Source organism: Quercus robur, chromosome 12 (genome assembly GCF_932294415.1).
Source record: "Quercus robur chromosome 12, dhQueRobu3.1, whole genome shotgun sequence".
In the NCBI taxonomy this organism is placed as follows: domain Eukaryota; kingdom Viridiplantae; phylum Streptophyta; class Magnoliopsida; order Fagales; family Fagaceae; genus Quercus; species Quercus robur.
Genome location: NC_065545.1, coordinates 18861344 through 18886356, shown reverse-complemented (window position 1 = coordinate 18886356; position 25013 = coordinate 18861344). Strand labels below are relative to the sequence as shown.

Sequence of the window (25013 nt, the reverse complement as noted above, 5' to 3'; positions counted from 1 at the left end):
ATAAATTATTTTAAATTATAAAAACTTAAATTTAAATAATTAATTAATAACATAATTATTGAACTTTGATCACCTTGAATGTAACATTGGTTAGAGTTACACTTGTTTAACTTCAACCCATCCCCCACCCCCCCTAAACACACACACACACACATAAACAAATTATCCAGTGTTTCTTCCTCATTTCAGAGAAGACCCAGAGTACTAACACATAGATTTTATTTTGATTATTCAATCATAGTACGCAAAGCATTCACCATCAACATTTTAAGAAACACTATAATCTTATAAGGCAATTACAAAATCTGTAGCCTCCCTCCTCCATAGTTGAATGCTCTATTAAAGCATTCACCTTGACATCCTCAAAATCTGCAGCCTCCCCTCCTCCATATGGGCTTGAAGTTCTGGCAAACATACTTGGCCAAAACAAACGGTTAATTTGAAAAGTTAAAAATGTATCTTTACAAGAGAATACTTCCCAAACTCAAGAAGCTCCTTTATAACTTGCAATCAAAACGATTATTAATGTCAAAAATAATTTTTCATAAAAACTTTGGCTAGAGGACTTTTTTGGCTAAAGGGATCAAAGAAGTTTTACTGGTGGTATAGGTTCGAGAACGAGTCAAAATGGACTGGTGGAGCTTGTTAGAGGCAGAGGGTGTGTTTTGTGAGTTTTTGGTTGGCAGGGGCGGCCCAACATAATTTGGGGCCTAAGGCGAAAAATTTATGCGGGGCTTTTAATATGTAAATATTAATTAAACAAAATTATTTAATACTAATCAAATTAAGATTAATTTGATACATTAAATACATAAATAATACCAACTAGACTAATGTTAATTTCATGTAGAAAATTGAATATCACAGTTGAATTTTTGAAAAAGATACTTTATTTTGGATATAAGACGATGCATAGTTAAATAAAGTTATAATCTAATTTTTAATTTTATATGTTAATACTCTCTCCTCTCTGTAGGAGCTCTTCTCTCTCGTACTTTACGAGCTCCTTCCTCCCTTAGCTAGTCCTAAGGGTATTGATCCTATTATTGTTCTCATTAACATTATTACCCTTATTCTAAGTGTGTCAAGTAGCTGAGTGCAATGGCGGATGATGTGATCAACTGTTTGGAGAACATGAAGCTGACGGCTGAGGAAGAAGAAACAATAAATATCTCAGATGAAGGTCGGAGATCGGAGATTGAGAGTTGCAATTTAAGTTTGATTGGCAAATTTCTTACTTGCAAACCTTTTAACAAAAGGGCTGCAAAAAATACATTACGGAGAGCTTGGGGATTGGAGGAAAAAGTGCAGATTATTGAGGTGGGTGCAAACCTATTTCAATTTAAATTCAACACAGAGTTTGACTTAGAAAGAATTTGGAAGGGTGGGCCATGGTCCTTTGATAATCAATTGCTCATGCTCACTCGTTGGAAAAAAGGCATGACAGCAGAGAATGTGCAATTGAACTAGGCTTCTCTTTGGATCCAGATATGGGGGGCTCCTTTTGATATGGTATCTGCTCGTGTGGCTACGGAAGTGGGGGGCCGATTGGGAGAAGTTGTGGAAGTGGAAAAGAGGAGGAAGCAGGACGACCCCAGTTATTTTATGAGAGTGAAGGTAGCGCTACCAGTTTCAAAACCACTCCGACGTGGTGGCTTCCTAGCTGGTTCCGATGGGAAATGGACATGGGTCACATTTAAATATGAGCGGCTGCCTATGTTTTGTCACCATTGTGGCCTATTGGGACATGATCTCCGCCACTGTGAGAGTCATTTTCAGCTAGCCAAGAGTGGTGTTGAGGTTGAATACCAGTATGGGGAATGGCTAAAAGCTACGGGAGGTCGCAACCAATCACCAGGGAAACGCCATATAGAGCAAACACAAAAGGCAGGATCAGCGAAAGAGAAAACAGGGGACGATGCCCATGAACTCAGGCAACACAGTAAGTCCGGTGTGGCGACGGCGAAGGAAGTGTTTGAAGGAAACCCTAGCTTGGCAGAGAGACAGAATCATAGTGAACCGCGAGAATCAGGAGGTGTAACAAATCTTCCGTTACAACATTCCGTGATTAATGCGGAGCTGGAATCAAGAAAGGAAATGATTGGAGTAATGGAGATAAATGGTGATAACGGTAAGGAAAGCAATGACGTGCATGGGACAGCTGGAGTTAATGCATTGAAGTGCATGGATCCGAATTTGATGGTAGCAACGAATGCTTATAAGGAAAGCATTGATGGGCAAGGGACAGCTGGGATTAATGTATCGGCGAAGGAGAATATGGCCAGCACCGTGGAGCCAATGCAGAACAACCAAATGGACAGTTACATGCAGGATGGGCCGGATGTACCAAAGCCCAAATCTACGTGGGTTAGAATGAAACATGTGGATCGTGGGCCTAAGGAAAAAGATAGTGGAGAAATTCAATCTGTGCTAAGGAAAAGGACAGCCATGGAAATAAGAGACAAAGAGGGTGATATGAGTATTGAAGCACATGGTGGGAAGAGGGGTAAGATGGAAGTTCACAACAGATACTCAGACAAGATATCGGCGAGGGTGGATGATCACCCTTGTCGGGAGCAATGAAAATATTAAGTTGGAACTACCAAGGGCTTGGGAACCTTTGGACAGTTCGCAGCCTTCGCAATCTTGTGAGGGATCAAGCTCCCAGGGTTTGTTTTTTAATGGAAACAAGACTTAATAAAGAAGGGTTTGATGAATTTTGTGGGGACTTACCGTTTACTAATCGTTTTATTGTGAAGTATCCAAATGCAGGGGGTGGCCTAGCCTTACTTTGGAAGGGTGATGTCCAGCTAGATGTTATCAACTATACAACAAATCACATATTGGCCAAGGTTGTGGAGGAGGACGGTTTGGTGTGGTTTCTTACTGGGTTCTATGGTTGGCCGGAAGCTGGGCAAAAGGTCAAGTCTTGGGCACTTCTTCGACATCTCAGGACGTTGGTTGATGGTCCGTGGGTATGTATAGGCGATTTTAACGCCATCTTGCAGTCCACTGAGAAATTGAGCAAGAGACCGCCACAACATAGCCAAATGGATGCATTCCGGGAGCCTCTGGATCATTGCCAACTTGAAGACTTGGGCTTTAAGGGCTACAAATTTACATGGAATAATAAGCGGCCAGGCGAAGCAAATACTAGACTGAGATTGGACAGAGCTACGGCGACGGCTGATTGGAGAACCAAATTTCCATTATCCACAGTGACACATCTATCTAGTCACGCCTCTAACCACTTGCCGATTGTATTGTCTGTACAAAGTTCCAGGAAATCATGGTACAAAGGCCAAAAGAGCTTTAAATTTGAGGAAGCATGGCTCTTATTTGATGACTGTGAGGAGGTAATTAAAGATGCATGGGAAAGAAGTGGGGCCGAAGCTACAGGGCTTGGAGTGGTGAAGCAAAAAGTTGCTGCATGTGCTTTAGACCTACAGGCTTGGGGTTCATCAAAAGTACAACCTGAGGAAAAAGAGATAAAGAGACTACAGAAGCAGATTGAACAACTGAACTCAACGGACCTTACTGAAGAGATTAGAGCTGAATATTTGATGACTAGTAGAAACCTTGATGCTCTTCTTAGAAAGCAAGAGATTTACTGGGCACAAAGGTCGAGAATTTCTTGGCTCAAACACGGGGATAAAAACACAAAGTTCTTCCACTCAAAAGCATCCCATCGAAGAAGGAGGAACCATATACAAAGATTAAAAAATGCAGAAGACATTTGGGTGGAGGAAGTGGAGGAGATTGCAGGTGTGGCTGTGGGTTATTTTGAGGATTTGTTTAAGGCAGGGGCATGTGAAAGAATGGAGGATTGTCTCAACACCATTGATCCAAAGATTACTCCTGAAATGCAACATATGTTATCCGGTGCTTTCAGTGCTAAAGGGGTCAAAATAGCATTATTCCAAATGGGACCGACGAAGGCTCCAGGACCCGATGGTATGAATGCTCTTTTTTACCAAAAGTTTTGGCATGTTGTAGGTGACTCGGTTACTAATGCAGTGTTAGATTTTTTAAACTCCGGTTATATGGTGCCTGAAATAAATTACACTCATATTGTGCTTATCCCCAAAATAAAATCACCCGACAAAATTTCTGATTTTCGTCCTATTAGTTTATGTAATGTAATTTATAAAATCATATCTAAGGTCCTAGCCAATAGATTGAAGCAAATTCTCCCACAAATAATCTCCCCAACACAGAGTGCTTTTGTCCCGGGTCGTCTGATTACTGATAATGTGCTATTAGCATATGAAACATTACATACCATGCATGGTAGGAAAAAAGGAAAAAATGGGTCTCTTGCTCTTAAACTGGATGTTAGTAAAGCCTATGATCGTGTGGAGTGGAATTTCCTCCGTGGTATTATGGTTAGAATGGGCTTTCCTGAAATATGGGTGGATAGAGTTATGTGTTGTGTCACCACCCCAGCTTATTCAGTCTTGATAAATGGGAAACCTTATGGCACTATTGCACCATCCAGGGGACTCCGTCAAGGAGATCCTCTCTCACCTTACCTGTTTTTATTGTGTACAGAAGGTTTCACATCTTTGTTGCAGAAATCAGAGGCTGAGGGGCTTATACAAGGAGTCTCTATTTGTCGGAGAGCCCCAAGGATTACCAATCTTTTGTTTGCAGATGATTCTTTAATTTTTTTTTCAAGCAAAGCAGCAGGAGGTGCAGGTGATCACTGAAATCTTGCAAGTGTATGTGGGAGCCTCAGGACAATGCATAAACTTGGAGAAATCTTCAGTGTACTTCAACAGGAACACACATGTAGAGCAAAGAAACCGGATCATAAATACTTTGGGAGTGAAGGAGGTGGACCGGTTTGAGACCTATTTGGGACTACCCACATTGGTAGGCCGAGCAAAATATAACTCTTTCGCTTACCTTAAAGATAGGGTGTGGAAGAAGCTCCAAGGGTGGAAGGGTAAGTTGTTATCAAAAGCCGGGAAAGAGGTGTTGATTAAGGCAGTTGCACAATCGATCCCCACATATACCATGGGGGTATTTCAATTGCCCAAAAAGCTGTGTGATGAACTTGATGCAATGTGTGCAAGGTTTTGGTGGGGGCAGGAAGGAGAGGAGAGGAAGATCCACTGGACAAGTTGGAGTAAACTAACTGAGGCCAAAAAGGAGGGAGGTTTGGGGTTTAGGGATTTAAGAACATTCAATATATCCATGCTAGCAAAACAGGGGTGGAGGCTAATACAGAAACAAGACTCATTACTGTACCAGTGCTTCAAACCTAAATATTTCCCACGGTGTCACGTTTTAGAAGCAAAGGAAGTGCCAAACTGTTCATACGTATGGAAGAGTATATTGGCAGCAATACCAATTCTGAAATCCGGTTGTTATTGGAGGATTGGGGATGGATCAAATGTGAAGGTATTAACAGATAAGTGGATTCCGAATCATCCAACAAATGGGGTGATTCATCCACCGGAGGAAGAGATGCAGGACTGGTACGTATCTGAGCTAATTAATCAAGACCTGAAAGAGTGGAAGAACGACTTAATTGTTGCAAAATTCCACAAAGAAGATGCCGATGCTATTCTGAGGATACCACTGAGCCACAGACAAGCCTCGGATGCAATAACATGGCTTCATACAAAAAAGGGAGTTTATTCAGTCCGATCGGGCTACCATGCTGCGAGAAAATTGAAAAAGAATGAAGAGATGGCTGAGACATCCACAGGTCCTTTTGGAGTGCAAGTTTGGTCCAAACTATGGAAGCTCAGAGTGCCCAACAAGGTTAAGGTATTCGACTGGAGGGCATGCCTAAACACTCTCCCTACCCGAGCAAACCTAGTGAAAAGGAAAATAATTCATGAGGATGTGTGCATGCTCTGCTCTAGGGAGTCCGAAACAGGGGTGCATGCATTGTGGACTTGTGGCGTGGCAAAGGACGTTTGGGCAGGGAGTTGTGGGAGATTGCAAAAAAGCCATCATGGCCAACAAGACGTGTTGCAATTGTTTATTGAAATGCTAAACCGCTTGACCAGTCCGGAGTTCGAATTGTTCATTATGCAAGCTTGGTTAATATGGAACCAAAGGAATGCAGTTGTGCATGGGAAGAAGATTGTGGACCCGAGGTGGCTGAACAAGAGAGCATGCGATTACTTGAATGAATTCCAACGATCCCAGGAACAATTGGATATTCCAGCTCGAACGGATATTTGTGTAAACAGATGGAAACCGCCATCGGACCCTGTTTTCAAGCTGAATTTTGACGCGGCCATATTCTCGGATCTGAATGTGTCTGGGGTTGGTGTTATAATCCGGAATTGCAAGGGGGAAGTAATGGCAGCAATGACTGCAAAAGGTCCACCGGTTGGAGGCAGTGAAGAGGCAGAAATCTCAGCTTGTCGAAGAGCGATGAAGTTCGCCATTGACGCTGGCAGACTTGATTGTGGAAGGGGATAATGCTGCTGTAATGTCTTCACTTTCATCATCTGGAGCTGATCTGTCTCGGCTTGGGCATATTATATAGGACATTCAATGGTTGGCCAACGGGATTAGATGGGTTTGTTTTAGTCATGTTAAGCGAGGTGCAAATTCGGTGGCACATGTATTAGCTAGACATGCGAAAAATGTAACTGAAGATATAGTCTGGTTGGAGGATACTCCCCCACCAGCTAGTGAGGCATTGTACTATGATTCCTTATATTTGAATGAGTAACAGATCAAGTCCATTTTCAAAAAAAAAAAAAGAGAGAGAGAGAGAGGTAGATATTATTTGGTGTATGGTTTTGTAGGATATTAGTTTACAAAAATCAAAGTCTCAAACTATTAGGGGAAATTAATCTATAATTGATGATTTAACACATTTGCAACATCTTTTTGAAATATTTTAGGGTTTCAATTGAGTTAAAGTTCTGTTGGTCTCATACTTTGAGAGTTTTAATAGAAATGAAAAAGAAAAATACGCTAATTAAAAGCACAATAAAATGTTCAAAATATAATATGATATTGTCTCTCATTAATGAACTTCATCCATTTAACTAATAAATGTTTATATCACATTTTTTGTGATTAATAACATGACAATTTGTGAGCTAATAGTAAAATTTGTACATCACTAATAAAAAAAAATGTACAACCTTTAAAAAATATATATAATTTTATAAAAATTTGGACCTTTTAACTATGAAAAATGGGACATTTTTTTCAAGGAAAAATTTGTTTTTTGGTGGGGCCTTAGGCCTAGGCCTAACTTGCCTAGGCCTTGAGCCGGCCCTGTAATGGTTGGTGATGGAACACACCCTCAATCCAAAGAGATTTTTTAGGATTAGGATACCAAACTATTTATTTTTGCTTTCCAAACTGGAACACTCTGTTCCTGATACTAAACTCAGTCGATGAACTTTCTTTCATGTGTATTGTAATGCTTTCTTAACAGATGTTCAACAACAATGCTTGCAATTCCCATTCCATATGTGCTGAATTTTTATTTTATTTTTTAGAATCGAAAACCTGCCCCACAGCCCTTAAACTTTTGGACACGACAGTCAATAAAGTCGAAGTTGACAGAAAGAAAAAGAGAACGGAAAGTTATTTATTTATTTAATTTTTTATAAGAAAAGAGAGCCGAAAGTCAAACAAACAAATCAAAAGCATTAACCCCCAACTAGCCTCTGAGCACGCGCTCACGCGCGTGCTCAGAGGCTCTTCTATTTTTTGGGTAAGGGTTAATTTAGAGTATTTATTATAATTTGGGATTACTACATTTTCCAATCACAAAAAAAACCTACGGGTGTGATGAGTGTCATGTATGGAGAAATAATTTTCCAATCACACCCCTAGATTTTTTTGTGATGAAAAATTATTGTGATTGGAAAATGATTTTTCCACACATGACATTCATCACACCCCTAGGTTTTTTTTGTGATTGGAAAATGTGATAATCCCAAATTATAATAAATGCTCTAAATTAACCCTTACCCAAAAAATAGAAGAGCCTTTGAGCACGCGCTAGTTTTTTGCTAATAAATTTTGTAAGGTTATATGTAATGAATAAATAAGAAAAGAGGAAAATTATTTTATGAGAGATTCTCATGAAACCTCTCTCCTACATTATGTGTGGGTTTCCTATACTGTCGTTACATGTCTCCCACAAACCCACCTAAAATGTTTTTCCTTTTGATATGTTTGTAGTCATTTTGTTTGGAATTTTTTTTTAAAGCTTCATAAAATTTATTTGTTACTAAAATTTTGATCCGCCTTATATTTTTCTTTTTCACAATCTCCCTACTAAAATGTTTGGATAATCAAATTTAATGGTTACTAAAATATACTTAGAATTATCTATATCACTCTTAGCTAACTTGCACTATCAAATGACAAAAAATAAAAAAATAAAAAGGGAATAATATAAAAAATAAAAAATGAAGAATATAAAGCAACATAAAAAATGAAAAAAATTCTAAAATGAAAGAAAGAAAATAATCAAACAAAATGGTATATGCCATTCAGGTAGTAAAATGTAAACAAAATGATTTCAAAAATTTGTTTGTGCCCTCTACTAAGTCCACAATCAAAAGGTAGTTTCTCAATAAAACGAATAAATGGTAAAAAAAAGTCAGCTACTTACAATACATAATATTTACTTAAAAAAAAAATACATCTCTCTTATATCAAAAGCCAAGGCAGTCAATTGTTCTCCCATCTTGCTAATATCCTCATGTTCTTTGCACATGTACATAACATCTGCAAGAAAAAAAATGGTAAGACCTGGGCTCCACACAAAGCACAAAATGGTGTTGTAGAATAGAGGCCAAAGATGCAAATGTTCAATCCGAAATAAAACCAAATAAATTGTGCAAGCAAAGGAATGATCAAGTGGCACAACCATCCATTGAGTTCCATTGATTTTCTTATGAAATCAAAGAATTAATGGGATTTTGAGGAATGCTCTGCATATTGGGTTCCACAGTTTGCTAACAGCACCACACGTGGTCTTGCCTAGCTTGCAATTGAGATTAAATCCATTTAAATTTTTGTTCAAAAAAATTCTAAAATAAATTTATTACAACATAAATAAAAAAAGAAACCCTACTCACCATATATTCTGTATGACAATGGTTGCAACCCGAGGCATTAAAAATTGGATAATAATGAATGGAACTCAAGAGAAGACACGTTGAGAGCAAAAACAGATACAATATTTTAAAGCATCAATTGAATGTAAGAAATGGAAAACTAAAAAACATGATAAGTAAAATAAGAATATTTTCTTATATACTTATCCGAATAATCTTGGAAGTCAAGTAATGAAGTCTTTTGTTATTCCAGTGCAGTAATATTCTATTCGGTTTTTTTTTTTTTTTTTGGATATATCCAGAAGAAGAAGAAGATGAAAAGGAAGGAGGATATAACATGAAACTTAAATAAAATAAAATAAAAACTGGATAAGCAAAAGAAGTTAAAGAGAAGTTAAAATTTTTAAATTTGATAGTAAAGCAGTTTATTAGGAGTAAAACATGGGAGAGTGGAATTCAAACAATTTGTTAGGAGTAAAATGTGGGAGTGGAATTCAAACGTGTTAAGGGTTTTTTTTTTTTTGAATTTGAAAAGAAAAAGGGTCGGTCAGAGTTTTTTTTTTTTACAAAACGTAGGATTTTTTTTTTTTTTTAATACAACGTGGCTTTTTTTTTGTTTTTAGTCACCACCAACATTTCAAAATTAAATTTAAAAAAAAAGAAAAGAAAAAAAAAGAGAGAGTTAACGTGATACATATATATATATATATATATATGTATAAAAGTAGAACTCAAGTTTGCTACATACCTAAATAAAAAAATTTAACGCCAAAAACATATACATTCAGTCACCACCAACATTTCAAAATTACATTTAAAAAAAAAGAAAAAAAAAAGGATAGTTAATGTGATACATTAAAAAAAAAAAAAATGTAGAACTCAAGGTTGCTACATACCTAAATAAAAAAATTTAATGCCAAAAACATATACAATGATGGTAAAAAAAAAAAAAAAAAAAAATATATATATATATATATATATATATATATGAAGAAGGAAAAAAAAAAAAAGAAGTGAAGTGAGGAAGGAGAAGGAAATAGTAATTGATCATCTATATGAAACTATTTTGATTTCAATTCAAATTTTTTAAATAAAATGTAAACAAAGGCTATTAAAGGAGGTAAGGGAAGCTACACTTTTTAATTGTTTACAAATGAATTTGAATGCTTCTTTTGTAGCATAAGGCAGCCCTGTCTTTGGATCACAATACCTACAACATGAAATGACAATTCATTAAGAAGTACAATGGTAGAGTATATGAAGGAACAATTTATTTCAAAATTACATTTAAATAAAAGAAGAAGAAAAAAAAAAAAAGAGTTAACGTGATACATATAAGGAAAAAAAAAAGTAGAACTTAAAGAAAGTCAATCATAAACAAAAGAAAAGAAAATAAAGAGAAACTTGCAAAAAATAAAACTTGAAAATTTGTTGAAGCCTCTGACAGTAAATGTCTTTAATCTAAAGAAAAAGAAAGGAGTATGTAGAGCTAAACTAAATGTCTTCAATCTAAAGAAAAATGAGAGAGAGAAAATGAGATAGAAACTGCAAAGCATATGTGAGTTTGTGGTTTTAAAATGTAGGAGTTTTAATTTACATATCTATACCCGGTAGTTGAAAACTTGTAAGTGGGTATGATGAGGGTATCTAGGCATGAAAAATGTGGAATCCAAACAGGGAAAGCCTCTTAAATAGTAGTATAGATAATGATCTACTGATAGAATTTAAAGTGAAAGGAAGAAAAAGAAATCGAAAGTTGAAAGTTCGCTAGTGTTTTCTTAGCATGTTCTACGAAGTTTCTCTTGACTTACTTGCCAATTTCCCATTTGCTTCAGTCATCAGGAAAACAAGTTTCCCATTGAATACCTTTAGCTTCACTTATTGAGTCTTCAACTCTGAATCTAACTTCTCTCTTTACAAAACAAAAAGGGGAAAAAAGATTGCATTTAGATAGGAAATTTGCTGATCTTGGTTATCTTTTTGAGGTTACTTCAAGGCTTATTTTTCCACTGTAATCAGAATCTTTGAAGAAATATTGGTACTGAAGCCAATTTTATTGGCATTTCTATAGTCCAGGTATACTGCTGCTTCTTTCTAGTCTCATTTGATTTCCCAATAGTTTGTCTTCTAGAACTCATCCCACTGATATTGCTCGTGCATATAAATTGGGATGAGTTTTTATTTATTTATTTATTTTTAAATGCTAACCAGGACTTCTTGTCCTGATATTGAAATGCATATATAAAAATTATGAAGGGTTCACTAACAAATTTAATATATATGTGTGTTTGATTATTCAAAATCTCATTTTTTTAATTAATGAATAACAATTTTTTTAAATGATGTAACAATAAATTGTTATTAAAATGTATGACAATTTATTCTTAACATATTGAAAAGTCAGTTCTTCCTAAAACAAGAAGTAATATCAAGTTATAAAGTGTTCTGGTCCTTTTTTTTTTTCTTTTTTTTCTTTTTTTTTAAAGATAATATAGACAGAAGACAGAGGAAATGGGGAAGGAAGGAGTGGAAAGACAAAACTTATAACACTTTTTTACATACATTTTGGCTCCTAAATTTATATCTCCTGTGAATTTGATTTAGGAGATTTCAATTTGAGCAATGAGATAGGAACTCCTCCCACTTTCTGGCCACACTAATTTAAGATTTTTCAATAACTTATAGTGGCTACAAATGCATATCAATATGTGAAGTTTGAAATTTTTCAATAACAACTCTCCCATACCATACGCAATGGGCTTAAGGGCCAGGAGAGAGGGGTAGTGAAGTGGTATGGGAGTAATGATCAACAATCCTTGGATCTGTTTAGATATATCTTTGATTTCTATTATTTTGTTTCTTTCATTCTTCATCTTTCCCTTTCTATTTTGCGTTGTAGATTTTATGTTTTAAAATAAAAGTGAAATACAATAAATACTACTTGTATGACTCTTTATGTACCCTATCAACACTTAGGCTATTTATTTTTAACAAATCAAAATTGGGGAACTAAAATGCTTTCTTTCCTTGTCTCATTGTATACATGGACAAAATGTTTGTTGTCCATATGTATACATATTGACAATAAACAGGGACTTGCTAATGGAGATGTTAGGCGCAATTCTTGATCTTGGAAAAACGATATTGGCTCCGATTAGTGAATATTACAAGTATCACAGAAGCGTTGATGAACATATGAAAAATCTCAAGAGAAAACGAGACGATTTAGAATGCAAAAAGTCGGACATTGAATTAAAAATAAGGGCAGAACTTCTTCCAAGAAAGAAACTAAAAAGAGAAGTTAAATTTTGGCTCCAAAAGGTAGAAACGATTAATGCGGATATACAAAACATTGAACAAGAGGCTGAAAGAGGGAAGTATTTCTCACGTATGCATGTAGGAAAATTTTCTTGTAAGAAGATACAAGAAGTGGCAGAATTAATTGATCAAAGTTGTGGTTTCGGTGAAAGTTTAGTAATTGATCCACCTGTAAGCTATGGAGATGAATTGCCAACTGGGGCATTAGTGGGAGAGAGTACAGCTAAAATAACAATGGGAAATATTTGGAAACACTTGTTAGATGAAGATTGTGGAATGATTGGTGTTTATGGTATGGGAGGGGTTGGTAAAACGACTATCATGAAACAAATCAATAATCGCCTGTTAAAAGAGAAAGACAAGTTCAATCATGTAATTTGGGTTACTGTATCAAAGGCATTCGATGTTATCAAACTACAAAATGACATTGCCAGCATGTTGCATCCAAATCCTTTAAAGTCTGAGGATGAAACAACAAGGGCAGGCAAGCTGTATGCAGCATTGAAAGAAATGAAGAAGTGTGTGCTAATTCTAGATGATTTGTGGAATGCATTTCCACTGGAGAATATAGGGATCCCAGAGCCTACTTCAGAGAATGGGTGCAAATTGGTATTGACAACTCGAGATGCTAAAGTTTGTGATGGAATGAATTGTAAAACTATTAAAGTGGAGCTTCTTTCGATAAAAGAGTCGCGTGATTTGTTCTTGAAAACAGTGGGCTGTGATGTTTCAAATATTCCAGAAGATGTTGTGGAAGGCGTTGTCAAACAATGTGCTCGTTTGCCTCTTGCAATCATCACAATAGCAGGAAGTTTAAAAAATGTAGTTGATGTTTCAAAGTGGAGGAACACATTGAATGAGTTGAGGACATCAACAAAAGGGTCGGCACATGTAGATGATGAAATATTTGAGAGGCTTCGATTCAGTTATGAACGCCTAAAAGATGAGAAACTTCAACGTTGTCTCTTGTGTTGTGCGCTATATCCTGAAGACTACAGGATTAGCAGAGACAAGTTGATAGAGCATTTGATTGATGAGAAAGTAATAGAAAGCATGAAGAGTAGGCAAGAAGAGTTGGATCAGGGGCATACTTTGTTGAATAAGCTTGAAAATGCCTGCTTATTAGAAGGTGGGTCTAAATATGTTGAAATCAAAGGCATTTTTGAAAAAAGGCGTTTTGTGAAGATGCATGATCTAATAAGAGACATGGCCATCCAGATTGCAGGTGCTAAGTTCCTGGTATCAGAATATGTTCCAAATGAAGAAGAATGGGGAAATGATGTTGAAAAGGTTTCTTTGATGTTCAACTATTACTCAAAATTTCCTAATGTGTCACCAAAATGTCCTAAGCTTTCGACCTTGCTTCTACGAGGATATGTAAACATCATTCCGGATTCATTTTTTGTGCACTTGCATGGACTCAGAGTTCTTCATGTAGATTGTCGTGAGTTTAAATCTTTACCAAATTCAGTCTCTGACTTGAAGCATCTTACTTCATTTAGGCTTAATAGTTTAAATATTAAGCGTGTGCCTTCATTAGCAAAGCTTACAGCATTAAGGAGTTTGGATCTTTCGGGAGGATCACTGAAAGAAATACCTCATGGTTTGGAAATGTTGGTCAATTTGAGATACCTTAATGTTGAGAGTTATAGAATGAAGCATAAAATGATGCCACCAGGGATTTTACCCAAACTCTGTCAACTCCAAGTCCTCAAATTGCCTTTTTCTGGTTTAGAAGTTAATGGAGAGGAGATGGTAAGTTTGAAGAAATTAGAGTGTTTTGAAGGCGCATTTGATGGCGTTAAAGGCTTCAATACATATGTTGAATCCTTAGAGGAGGGAGGACCTAGCCATTACATATATGCCGTGAATCAAAAAAAGCCAGCTAGCCAGCTGGGAGTTGCCGAGTTGGGCGAAAGTGTAATTTTAAGTGACTGCAATATACGTCTACTCCCAAAAGACGTTCGTACCCTATCAATTAGCGAAGGTCAAAATTGCGATGTGTCTTCGTACTACGGGAAAAAGAGTGTTTGGTTTAAAGAGGGGTGTGAAGAAATAGAATACCTTAATTCTTATTTTTACACCTTTTCTCTTCGGTTTGAATAATTTAAAGGGACTGTTTAGAGAAGAGAAAGTAGCACCAGCACCGGTCGTCCCCCTCGGCACCTTTTCCCGCCTCAAACAATTTTCAATATCTGATTGTCCGAATATAAAGAAGCTCTTCCCGCCTCGGTTGCTGCTGGACAACCTGGAACAGATTTTGGTCCAGCGCATCTGATGAAGTTGAAGAAGAAGAAACAAAAGAAATTGTGAAAATATTCCCCCGATTGAGGAATTTGGCATTATGTGATTTACCGGAGCTGAAGACCATATGCAGTAGCAGTGATGTAATACTCTGTGATTCTCTCGATTCTATTGAGATATGGAAGTGTCCGAAGCTTAAGAGATTACCTCTTTCTCTGCACCTTATTGATGGAGAACTATCTTCTCCGCCTTCTTCATTACAAATCTATATAGCGAAAGAAAGGTGGGAATTGCTGGAATGGGACAATCATGATATGAAGATGGTCTTTGAACCTCTCTGTCAGTTCCATTAATGGGTATGACTCTCTCTATTCACTTTACATCTCTGTTTTATTTGAAACGATTCAATTTGTTGGTTATCCATTTCTCCTCTTCCTCGCTTTCTTTCTAATCTCTTTTTCCTTTTTCTTTTGGTACCCTTTACACCACCCCGCAGTGTTGAGCAGATTCACATGACTCTTCCTCTGTAAGTCAAACCCCGAACATACATGCCTATCCATTTTAATTATTCTTCCTATTAATTTGTTTTCGTTGGTTTGCTTTTCTTTGTTGGTTTGATATATTAATTTTTTTTTTTTTTTTTTTTTTTTGGTTGTTGGTTTGATATAGGATACGTCATCAAGCCAAAGCCGACTCAAGAAATAATTGTGTGGCATGGTCCGCGTGGACCCGCAACTAGAACTTGGCTCTCAAATGTGTTTCCGTGTAATTCTTAGCTCTTTTGGTTCTGATTTGCTTTTTATTTGAACTTTGTTGTGTTATGATTTATGAACATGTGTTATTCTCTTTGGCTGAGTGGGATGATCTTCTGTAATAAATTGATACTCCATGTTAATTTGTTTAGTAATTGTGAAAGGATTCAAACATTGTCTGTTTCTGCTTTAGAGATAATGTGAACTAGATAAACTGTGACTGTGCAAATGTTTCCAATTGCATAAGAGCGCGCACATCCTTTTTTCTGAACTTGTAACCCAGTTAACAGCTGCATTGGCTGTTCTTTTTATTAGACACCACAACTTGCTGTATTACTTAAAATCTTTGATGGTTATCACTATTTTTTCTTCTCTAGGTGCAACTTAATTTATTAAATTTCAGGTCACTCTCGACTAAAAAGCTTTAAATCATTTGTTAAATGTTATCTTTACAATAGATTTTAGGCTAAAATTGTTTTTGAACTAAAGTAAATTTTCTTTGATACAGTGGACTTAAAAAGACACCAATGAGCTTGTAATTTGGACTAATTAGGTTGCTATATATGCCCTTCACTTTACTGTTCTACAACACAACAGATTAATTGATCATCTGTGAGATTTCAGACTTTGAGATTGACAAATAGTGTTCTCAGTGGTTTTGAAACCACATGTAGCTCACTAATGATTGATGTGCCCATAGTTCAAAGGTAATTAGTCCTTTCAACTTTTTTTTTCTCTTTTAGGTTAGCATCCTTTGTTGCTAGAACTTGGTTCAATGCACAGACAAGTGGTCTCCTTTAGATTGTATGACTTAGTTGCCATATTTGAAAGCTGCCATGATTCAGCTAGAACCCTCCTTTTCAATTTGTCTCAAACCATGCGCGCAACTTCTGAATTGCTATAGGTCTATAATTGGTGGATGCAAACTGCATCCATCAATCTGCTTGGTTTTACACCACCCATTTTTGAAACTTCTGCAGATGGAATATCAACAAAGCCTCTCTAATTGCAGACAAATAACCACAGTTTTGCTTGTCATTGTCCAACTATAGCAACCAGCCATCCTCCTCTTGCCTTCTCCCTTTTTGCCGACAAAAATTGCTCCTATCCATTTACCACTTCTTCCCTTAACAACTACATGGGCTGTTCTTTTGATTAGAGACACCTCAACTTGCTGTATTCTAATAAATAGATGCTTAACATCTTTGATAGTTGGGACTATTTCCCCAAAAAAAAAGAAAAAAAAAAAAAGAAGCTTTCTTATGATGAAGAAAGTCTTATTTGAAAAACAGCCTAGGTAACTCCCCCTTGAAGACAAAATCTGCACCTGCATTAGCTAGAGCAGAACCAGCTGCAACTTGCTGTATCACTTAATTAATATCTTTCATAATTATCATTTTGTTTTTCTCTAGGTGCAACTTAATTTATTAAATTTCAAGTGCACTCTCGACTAAAAGCTTTTAAATCATTTGTTAAATGTTATCTTTTTAATGGATTTTCGACTAAAATTGTGTTACTACTTGAAGTAGATGCTCTTTGACACAGTGGACTTAAAAGTTAAAAGACACTATATCTTGTTTTGGACTAATTCGGTTGCTACATATGCCTCTCACTTTACAGTTCTTCTACAACACAACAGATTAAATGATCATCAGTGAGATGTCAAAATCTGAGGTTGACAAATAGTGATCTCAATGGTTTTAAAACCACGTGTAGCTCCCGAATGATTTATGTGCTCATAGTTCAAAGGTAATTAGTCCTTTCAACTTTTGTTTCTCATTTAGACTAGCAGCCTTTGTTGCTAGAACTTGATCCAGTGCTCCTTTAAGCTTTAACAAGTTTTTAAACAAATTGAGGTGAATCATAATTAGAAGCAGATACGAATATGTAACACATCATGTGATTGTGTAGGAGTCTACAGTACGAGAAACAGAAGGATAGATACTAATGCTTATGTAAGACTTTCGTTGCAGTAATTATAAGGCCGTTTGGTTTAGGCAAAACTCAAAACTCATTTCTCATCACTCAAACCTCTAACCCATATTTCATATCTCTATCTCTATTTTTCTCTTAGCTGCCCTGATCTTGCCTTTTCTGTTTTTGCCAACAAAACTTGCTCCTTTCCATTTACCACTTCGTCCCTAAAAGCCGTCCACAAGTATAATGAGCTACCAACCAAGACATGCATCTTTGTTTAGAGGCAAAGACATTTCTCTCTCTTGCATCTGCTGTCCCACCATGCTTGCTCTCAGAAACCAAAGAGTTTTATAAATTAGCATATTGACTGCAGTATTAGCTTCACCTTCCCTAGTAGCTTTGCTTCTTTATTTCCAGATGGACCTTAAAGTAGCTAGAAAAACCACAAAAAGTCATCTATATGTGCCTTGGTTAAGCAATTCCTTCTCAGGCCAACAACAACAAATCCAGACTTTTATGGATCTTGGGCCTCTTGGCTCCAAATTCTCCACTCGGATAATCAAGTCTGATCCAAACCAAACATCTCAAGTTAATTGGTAGTCAATACACAAATGACCCCCAGTGTTTCTTACTCATTATAGTCAATAATTGAAGCCCGTTATAGACAAAACAAGCATTCTGAAATTTAACTAAGCCTATCATAGGTTTTATTCATGTGGATCCTAAGGGTATACAAACGCTTTTTTCTTTCAACTTGTCCTCATGTGAAGCTGAAATGATATATTGTTTGAGAACAATTTCCTTTGAATGTTAACTTATATGTAGTCTTGATTTGATCATAGATATCAACGATGTAGCCTATCATTGAGGGTGGATTAAGACAGAATGTGCTAGTTCAAATAACTAAGACAATGACAGACAAAGGGCTTGTCATTTTTGTAGTCCTCTCATAATGAGATTTTCTACACATTGGGCACTGACATTAGTAACCTTACCGTGTTCTTGCCAATTACTTACAATAATAATAAGAAAAAATGTATGAAAACCTACAAGTTACCACCTTTAGTAATTTTTTAGAATATTCTTATGATTTTTTTTTTTTTATAGGAAATATTCTTATGATTTGTTTCTCTTAAATACAAAAAATGGAGGACATTAGAGATATAAATGGGACAGGATCTTATCCCAAGTTGGATAAAAACCAACTCATAGCATCTAAAATTACAAAACGAATTGAATAATAACACAAACAAAATTTCATAACATCAATTGTCATGACAAGAAAGCTGCAAGCAGGTAATCAAATAATACAACTATCTCATAAAAAACCGAAAATCATAACGCGTATATGTATATGTATTCTGAGAACCTAGAACAACACAATAAAAGAAGCATACAAAAGCTTCACTGGGTTCAAGACAATCTTGATATGATATATCTCATCGAGTAACTATAGTTTCTCAAAAAATTACAAAACAAAATAAATAGAAACACAAACAAAATTGCATAACATCTATTGTCATGATAAGAAAGCAAGTTTACCTTTAGGTTAGTGAAGGACACATGTTCTCACATAAGCACTACCATTAAGAAGAAGTATTGTAGAAATATATTTTTCTTTTGGATACATAAACTTCAACATTTCCCTTTAGCAGCCACTTGTATGATTCAAGTATTTTGCTTGGGTATTATCTTATTCATTACACTTTGGCTTCAACTTGCATCCTTACAGAATTTGTGAATGCAAGTTTTAGGTTTCTATTGAGGGAAATAAATCATTGCCCATGACTGTGTATTTAATTAGGGCTCTTGTTCTAATAGCCTCGTAATCAAAGTATACATTTCAATAAAGTTTTGTTCATTATTGGATCAAACTCTTGCATCAATTCATGACTAAATTGGCAACATCAAAATTGTTCAATTTGAAACATTACAAGAAATTAGAAATATAAAGGAACACGATCAATTACATTTTAGAAGTAAAACCAATATAAAAAATAAAATAAAATAAAAACTAAATTTTATTACATTCTTCTTGGTTTGTACTCTAAATCCTTGTAAAAGTTTTTGTAAATGAACAATGAAACTACCTTAAGAGTCAAAATTAGAAAATACATTCAATGTTTCAATGATATTGAAAATTAGCCTATTGACAACAAGATATTGCTTCAATACATCATGGAATGCTTGTAACAAGTTCTACTTTGAAAAAATTCAGTTTCAACCGAAGACCATCTTTGATAGAGCTACTATTTTCCTGGCAGAGTACAACACTTCATATTCTTAGCAGTTTTTATGTCAAGCTTTTCTTTCTGCAACACTGTTATGTAATGTTTCTTAGCTGCTATGCTCTTTCTTGAGTTGTGTTTCTCTGTTTCGTCTGATTGTCTTACAAATTCTTTCAACATATCAGTACAAGTTTTCTATCTTTTAACTCACAAAAACAATATAAATCATGGAATGCTTCAAAACATTTTCTGGCAAGATATATTGAACTTTTGGGCAGCAAAGGCTAATATTTTATCCTGTTAACAAGAAAACAAGAGATATATAGTTATTAATCCATATAACCTTTGGCCACAATAAATGAGGAAAAAATGCATAAAACAAACTCTTGTTCATAAGCTCAATTGTGCCTAAATCTAAATCCAATTTCTGCTTTATTGTATAAGTAAATACCATATTTGTATAACATAGAAATGCCCAATTAGAATTGAAGTTCATAATTCAGCCCCTTTCTATCTTAAGTTTCAGATGCCTTCTCCTTACTTTTTTTTTCAACATTTACAAAAGTAGAAACACAAAACTTACAGTATTTCATTAGTTAGATTGATCTGTGTTTCAGATACATAATCAAAGCATATTCCAAAAATACATAAGCTGAGTTGATTATTCCTTGAGTATATACATTATTATTCATAAGTACCGATTAGAGAGACATAGGAAATTTACCGGAACCACCACTGGAATTGGTGGAGCGGAACGTGGTGGCTGCTAGCTGTAGCCATGGAGATTGAGCCATGGAGTCCTAGAGAAAGATCTGATGGAAGAGAGAGAGGGAGAGAGAGTTTTTTGAAATTTGAGGAAGCTGAAGGGTGTAGAGAAAAGAGTAAAGAAATGGGTGAAAGTGGTGTCACGTGGATCAATGACATGGCTCTATGATGTGTCATATTTATATCTGTTAGATTAAAGTAATGGCTGAGATTGAAATTATTGCACCCCGTGCAATACCTAGAGTATTGCACGGGATCTCAATCCTTATCGGTAGAGTCTTAAAGCTACATATAGCTCACTAATGATTGATGTGCTCATAGTTCAAAGGTAATACATCCTATCAACCTTAACTTTCTTCTAAACTCGCAGCCTTCGTCACTATGACTAGATCCAATCTCCAAACAAGCTGTATTTCTTTGGTCATTACCAAGTTTTTAAATCCCATAGAGGTGAACCACAACTAGAAGCAGATGGGAAATTGGGAATATGTAACACCTCATGTGATTGGTTAGGAGTGTCTTGTCACTCTTCTAAACCGTGGCACTACCGTGTAATTAATGTTGCTGCAGACCAAGATTACTTGGTATTTTTTAGTTTACTAAATAGTAATTCTCTCAACTTCAGACTTTCAGTCCTTTCTCTTTTGTTTTAAAAAATAAATGATAAACAAGTAATCTATTTACTGAAAAGAAAACAGAGCAGAGCAGAGTTCTAGAAGCAAAATATGGAAAGGTAAATGAAAAACAGAGAATTATTTTCTATATGAGAAATTGTAAAATGCATTCCTCACTTGATTACTGAAATGACCTTTGGTATTTATACTTATACAGACACACATCGAAAAGAAAAGGCGGGAAACCAAAACTGAAATGTAACAAACTCTAAAACGGAAAACCAGTCATCTTTAATAGAATTTTAAACAAATTAATGACCTGATGACTTCTGAGTTTATGCTAAACAACACAGGTAATAAAAACTGTACGACTTATAGCTTAGTGATGAACTCTGAGGGTTATAACACAACTTGCAGCACAGCAAAAAATAATTTAAAATGACCTGTCATTTGCACCTTTTGTCTTAACATTTTATAGTCAATACGAATGTATATACTATATAGTATATAGAGAAGAATAGTATGATTGGCAAATGTTGTAAAAAAAAATTCTATAATCTATATAAATTTGACTGTTTGTGGCTTCTTAGTTGATGTCATTAGTTAGTTTTTGAAATGTTACACTGCACCCTCAAAATTCAATCCTATACAAGATTCTTTCTTCAGAGGTTTAATCCCAAATCAGAATAAATAAAATGTATCACAGACTATGATTCCAGGACAGACTGCCAAATTATATGTAAAATCCAATCAAACTTAGTTAATAGAAACATAAGAACATCACAAAACCACACCAAAGAGCTTCAACATCAAGATAGAGAAAGGTATATTTACAGAAATTCTAAAGGAGATACCTATAAAAAATAAAAAATTCTAAAGGAGACATTTTCACTTGGGTAGGAATAAGAATTACTGCTTTGATAAGTGATAAATCTAAGAATAGGCACTTCCTGCTTTTAAATTTTTTGGAAAAAGAAAACTGTTGTTATCACCTTACTGAATGCCAGAATAGGGCATTTGCAGAAGTCAAGCTCCTCACCAATAAAACCATCTTATTTTTTCAATATAAGCAGAAGACGACTTTGTAGGTAAGGTTTAAAGAGTCACTATACCATAGTATCCACCAAGCATAATGAGACTATATGTTGGAATCTTCCAAGGTACTTCCAGCTTTTAAATTTGTTGGAAGAGGATAACTACTTGTTATTGCCGATTCATGTACTGAATGACAGAATAGTGCATTTGCAGAAATTGAGCTCCTCAGGTAAGATTTAGAGAGTCACTGTACTATAGCATCCAACATTAATGAGAATATATGTTTAAATTTACTGTTCTCTATTTAAAAAAGGGTGGAGAGGTCACGTTACTAAAAGAAGCTAGGTGCCCAAATAAGCCAAGTCATCGTAAAGTGAATGCCTACCATTACAGCCATTTAGGTGGAAATGGCCAATGTTATTTCCTATCACTAACATGTCAAAAACAACAAGAGTTTGCTGTATTCTTCAACCTCCAATTTCAATGTTGTCTAGGCACTAACTTAACCTGATGTCTCATGGTGATTTTTGAGTCGATGTAAATGCATACATGCATCTATCCTTTAATCTTCTAAAAGCTCCATAAACCATGTAAATGACAGATAAATAAGAGCAAACAGCAATTAGATATTTAAACCCAGTTTAACAATACTACATCCAGGTTTGTGTGCAGTGGCGGCGCCACGTTATGCTCAGGGTGTTCCTAGGAACACCCTGAGCTGGAAAATTTTTTTTTTTATATATATTAATTAAATTTTTTTTATTTGTTTATCCTTAAAAAAAAAATTAGGAACACCCTCCATCAAATTAGGAACACCCTTAATAATAAAAAAATATATATTTGTTCTACTTTCAAGCCCAGGAAAAAAAAATGGTAACAGAACAAGAGGCATGCCCACGGATTCTCAAAACATATCAACGGACGGCAAGCCCACGGCAAGACCAACATCAAGCCCATGACAAGCCCAACAGATAGTAGCAAACCCAGTAACCCACGGATTCTCAAAAAAAAAAAAAAAAAAAAAAAAAAAAAAAAAAAACCCCTAACCTAATATATTGAAATCAGATCCGGCCTCAAAACAGAACCCAAATTAAAAACTCTCTCTCTGTCTCTATCTCTAAAAAAAAGTCCGAAACTTTTCTAAAATCCTAATTGAAAAAGAAAGAAGCAAAAGGGTCTCTCTCTCTGTGTCACACTCACTTGGGAGTAGGAGCGGTGCTGAAGAGGCTGGCATTTTGGAGCTCGATTTCGGTGAGTTGTTGGTCGCGGTCCATCTCGATGATGAGTGGCACAGCCAGGATCAGGAAGGTGGTGCCGGCGATCCACGCCGCCTTGCCAGTGCTACGGAGGAGCTTCTTGGACACGACGGCGGCTTTGGAGGCGGCGTGCTTGGCGTGGATGACGATGGACGACTGGGATACGTTGCGGCTGGCCCTGGATATGAGGGAAAGTTTGCTTTCCTTGCCTTGGGTCATTCGCTTTTTCCCTTGGGTCACTCCTTTCTCTGATCTGTCGGAGGAGGAGTTTGAAGAGTTGTACACAGGTGTGACTCTCTCTCTCTCTCTCTCTCTCTCTCTCTAAGTCTTTGAACCGTGAATCTGTGATTGTCATTTGTCTGTTGTGTTGCCTTTTGCTTAGTTTTAGTTTACTGCTTAGTTTTAGTTTACTTTATAAATTTTTATTAATATTTGCCCTGTTTTTGGAGTTATCCGTTGGTCAGTGTTGGTGTTGGTGTTGTTGGTGTGGTGTTGGTGAGATAAATTAATTGTATGTGTTGTGTTTTTGGTGAGATACAATTAATTGGTTTTATTTGATTGGCTCTAGTCTTGTGATTGGGGGGCTTTGGGACATTGGAATTGGGGGTGGATGGGGGCATGGGGCCGGGGTAAATGCACATGGGTGTGTGGTTGTGTGCTAATTTATAAAAGACAAATAAATTAATGAAACATCTAAATAACAAATAATTGGGGGAAGCAATTAATAAAAAATAATTAATAATTTAATTAACCAATACATTATAAAAGACAAACAAATTAAATTATGTTACTATATTAGGTTAAATAATAATTAATAATTTTATAATTAATGAAACATTAATATAACAAATTATAGTATATAAAAGACAAACAAATTAATGAAACAACTAAACAACAGTAATTAATAATTTTATTAATATTTCAAATGACCTTATAGTTTATTGTTTATTCTTTTGCTAGAATTATGGACAAGTATTTGATAAGAAAACCACGTATTCAAGATTCATCTCCTGTGCAAAATACATCTTCATCTTCTAAGCAAATTCGTGTTGACTTTAACTTAGAAATTCTTGAGGAACACCCTGGAAAAAATTCCTGGAGTCGCCACTGTTTGTGTGAGAGTGTACGTGGAATTCATATAAATGGAACATAAATTTCAAATTTAATCCTGGAATACATTTGGAAGACCCCAAAATTTCAAAAAATTCAACCTACTTAGTCCATCAATATACGTTAGAATTTCCTATCGACAGCTCAAATACTAAACAGGTAATGGCATTACCAAACTACAGTTACAAAAGCTGACCTTTAATGATATAATATAAACACCATACCAAACCAACATAACACATCTCATGTATGTCTATTCTAAGAACACAGAACAACACAACAAAAGAGGCATATAAAAACCTCATTGGGATAAAATAAAAATAAAAAATAAAAAAGCTTGATATGATAATATGATATATCTCATTGAGTAACTATAGTTCCTCAAAAAATTACAAAACAAAATGAATAATAACACAAACAAAATTTCATAACATCAATTGTCATGACAAGAAAGCTGCAAGCAGGTAATCAAATAATACAACTACCTCATAAAAAACCAAAAAGGCAATAAAGGTTCATCCCCTTCCAGCAATCCTCAATAAAGGAGAAATGATACCCTGTAGCTCTTGCAAAGAATGTTGTATCCGTATCTCCTCCTCAACAGACCGCTTAAGGTTTCTAATTTGACCCTTCAAGGCCTCAGAACCTCTGATATCTTCAACCCGCATTTCAAGAACCTTCTTCGTCAATCCCATCAACAAACCTGAGAATCTTG

At 35.6% G+C, this 25013-nt stretch overlaps 3 protein-coding genes across 12 annotated transcripts in view; 2 read left to right on the top strand and 1 right to left on the bottom strand.

The window, feature by feature from the left end:
- Positions 1-25013, top strand: part of LOC126708726 (putative disease resistance protein At4g10780) — a 109922-nt gene that overhangs the window by 65199 nt on the left and 19710 nt on the right. For 2 of the 8 annotated variants that reach the window (XR_007649246.1, XM_050408610.1), the window contains one exon: positions 15351-15547. Coding sequence is in view for 5 of the 8 variants with exons in the window: in XM_050408616.1 (XP_050264573.1) it covers positions 14843-14974 (132 nt within the window). In the remaining 3 variants the exon portion in view is untranslated. Of the gene's footprint in view, positions 1-14842; positions 14978-15117; positions 15148-15290; positions 15548-25013 lie in introns of those variants that run through there. The other 6 variants (XM_050408611.1, XM_050408607.1, XM_050408616.1 and 3 more) reach the window with 5 other exon arrangements.
- LOC126708728 (putative disease resistance protein At4g10780) overlaps positions 10784-25013 on the top strand; it is a 56082-nt gene continuing 41852 nt past the window's right edge. Inside the window, exon 1 of the mRNA XM_050408618.1 lies at positions 10784-11135. The gene's annotated coding sequence lies outside the window, so the exon portion shown is untranslated. The remainder of the gene's footprint in view (positions 11136-25013) is intronic.
- Positions 19278-25013, bottom strand: part of LOC126708733 (protein SLOW WALKER 1-like) — a 57329-nt gene continuing 51593 nt past the window's right edge. For all 3 annotated transcript variants that reach the window (XR_007649247.1, XR_007649248.1, XM_050408643.1), the window contains one exon: positions 19278-19815. The gene's annotated coding sequence lies outside the window, so the exon portion shown is untranslated. The remainder of the gene's footprint in view (positions 19816-25013) is intronic.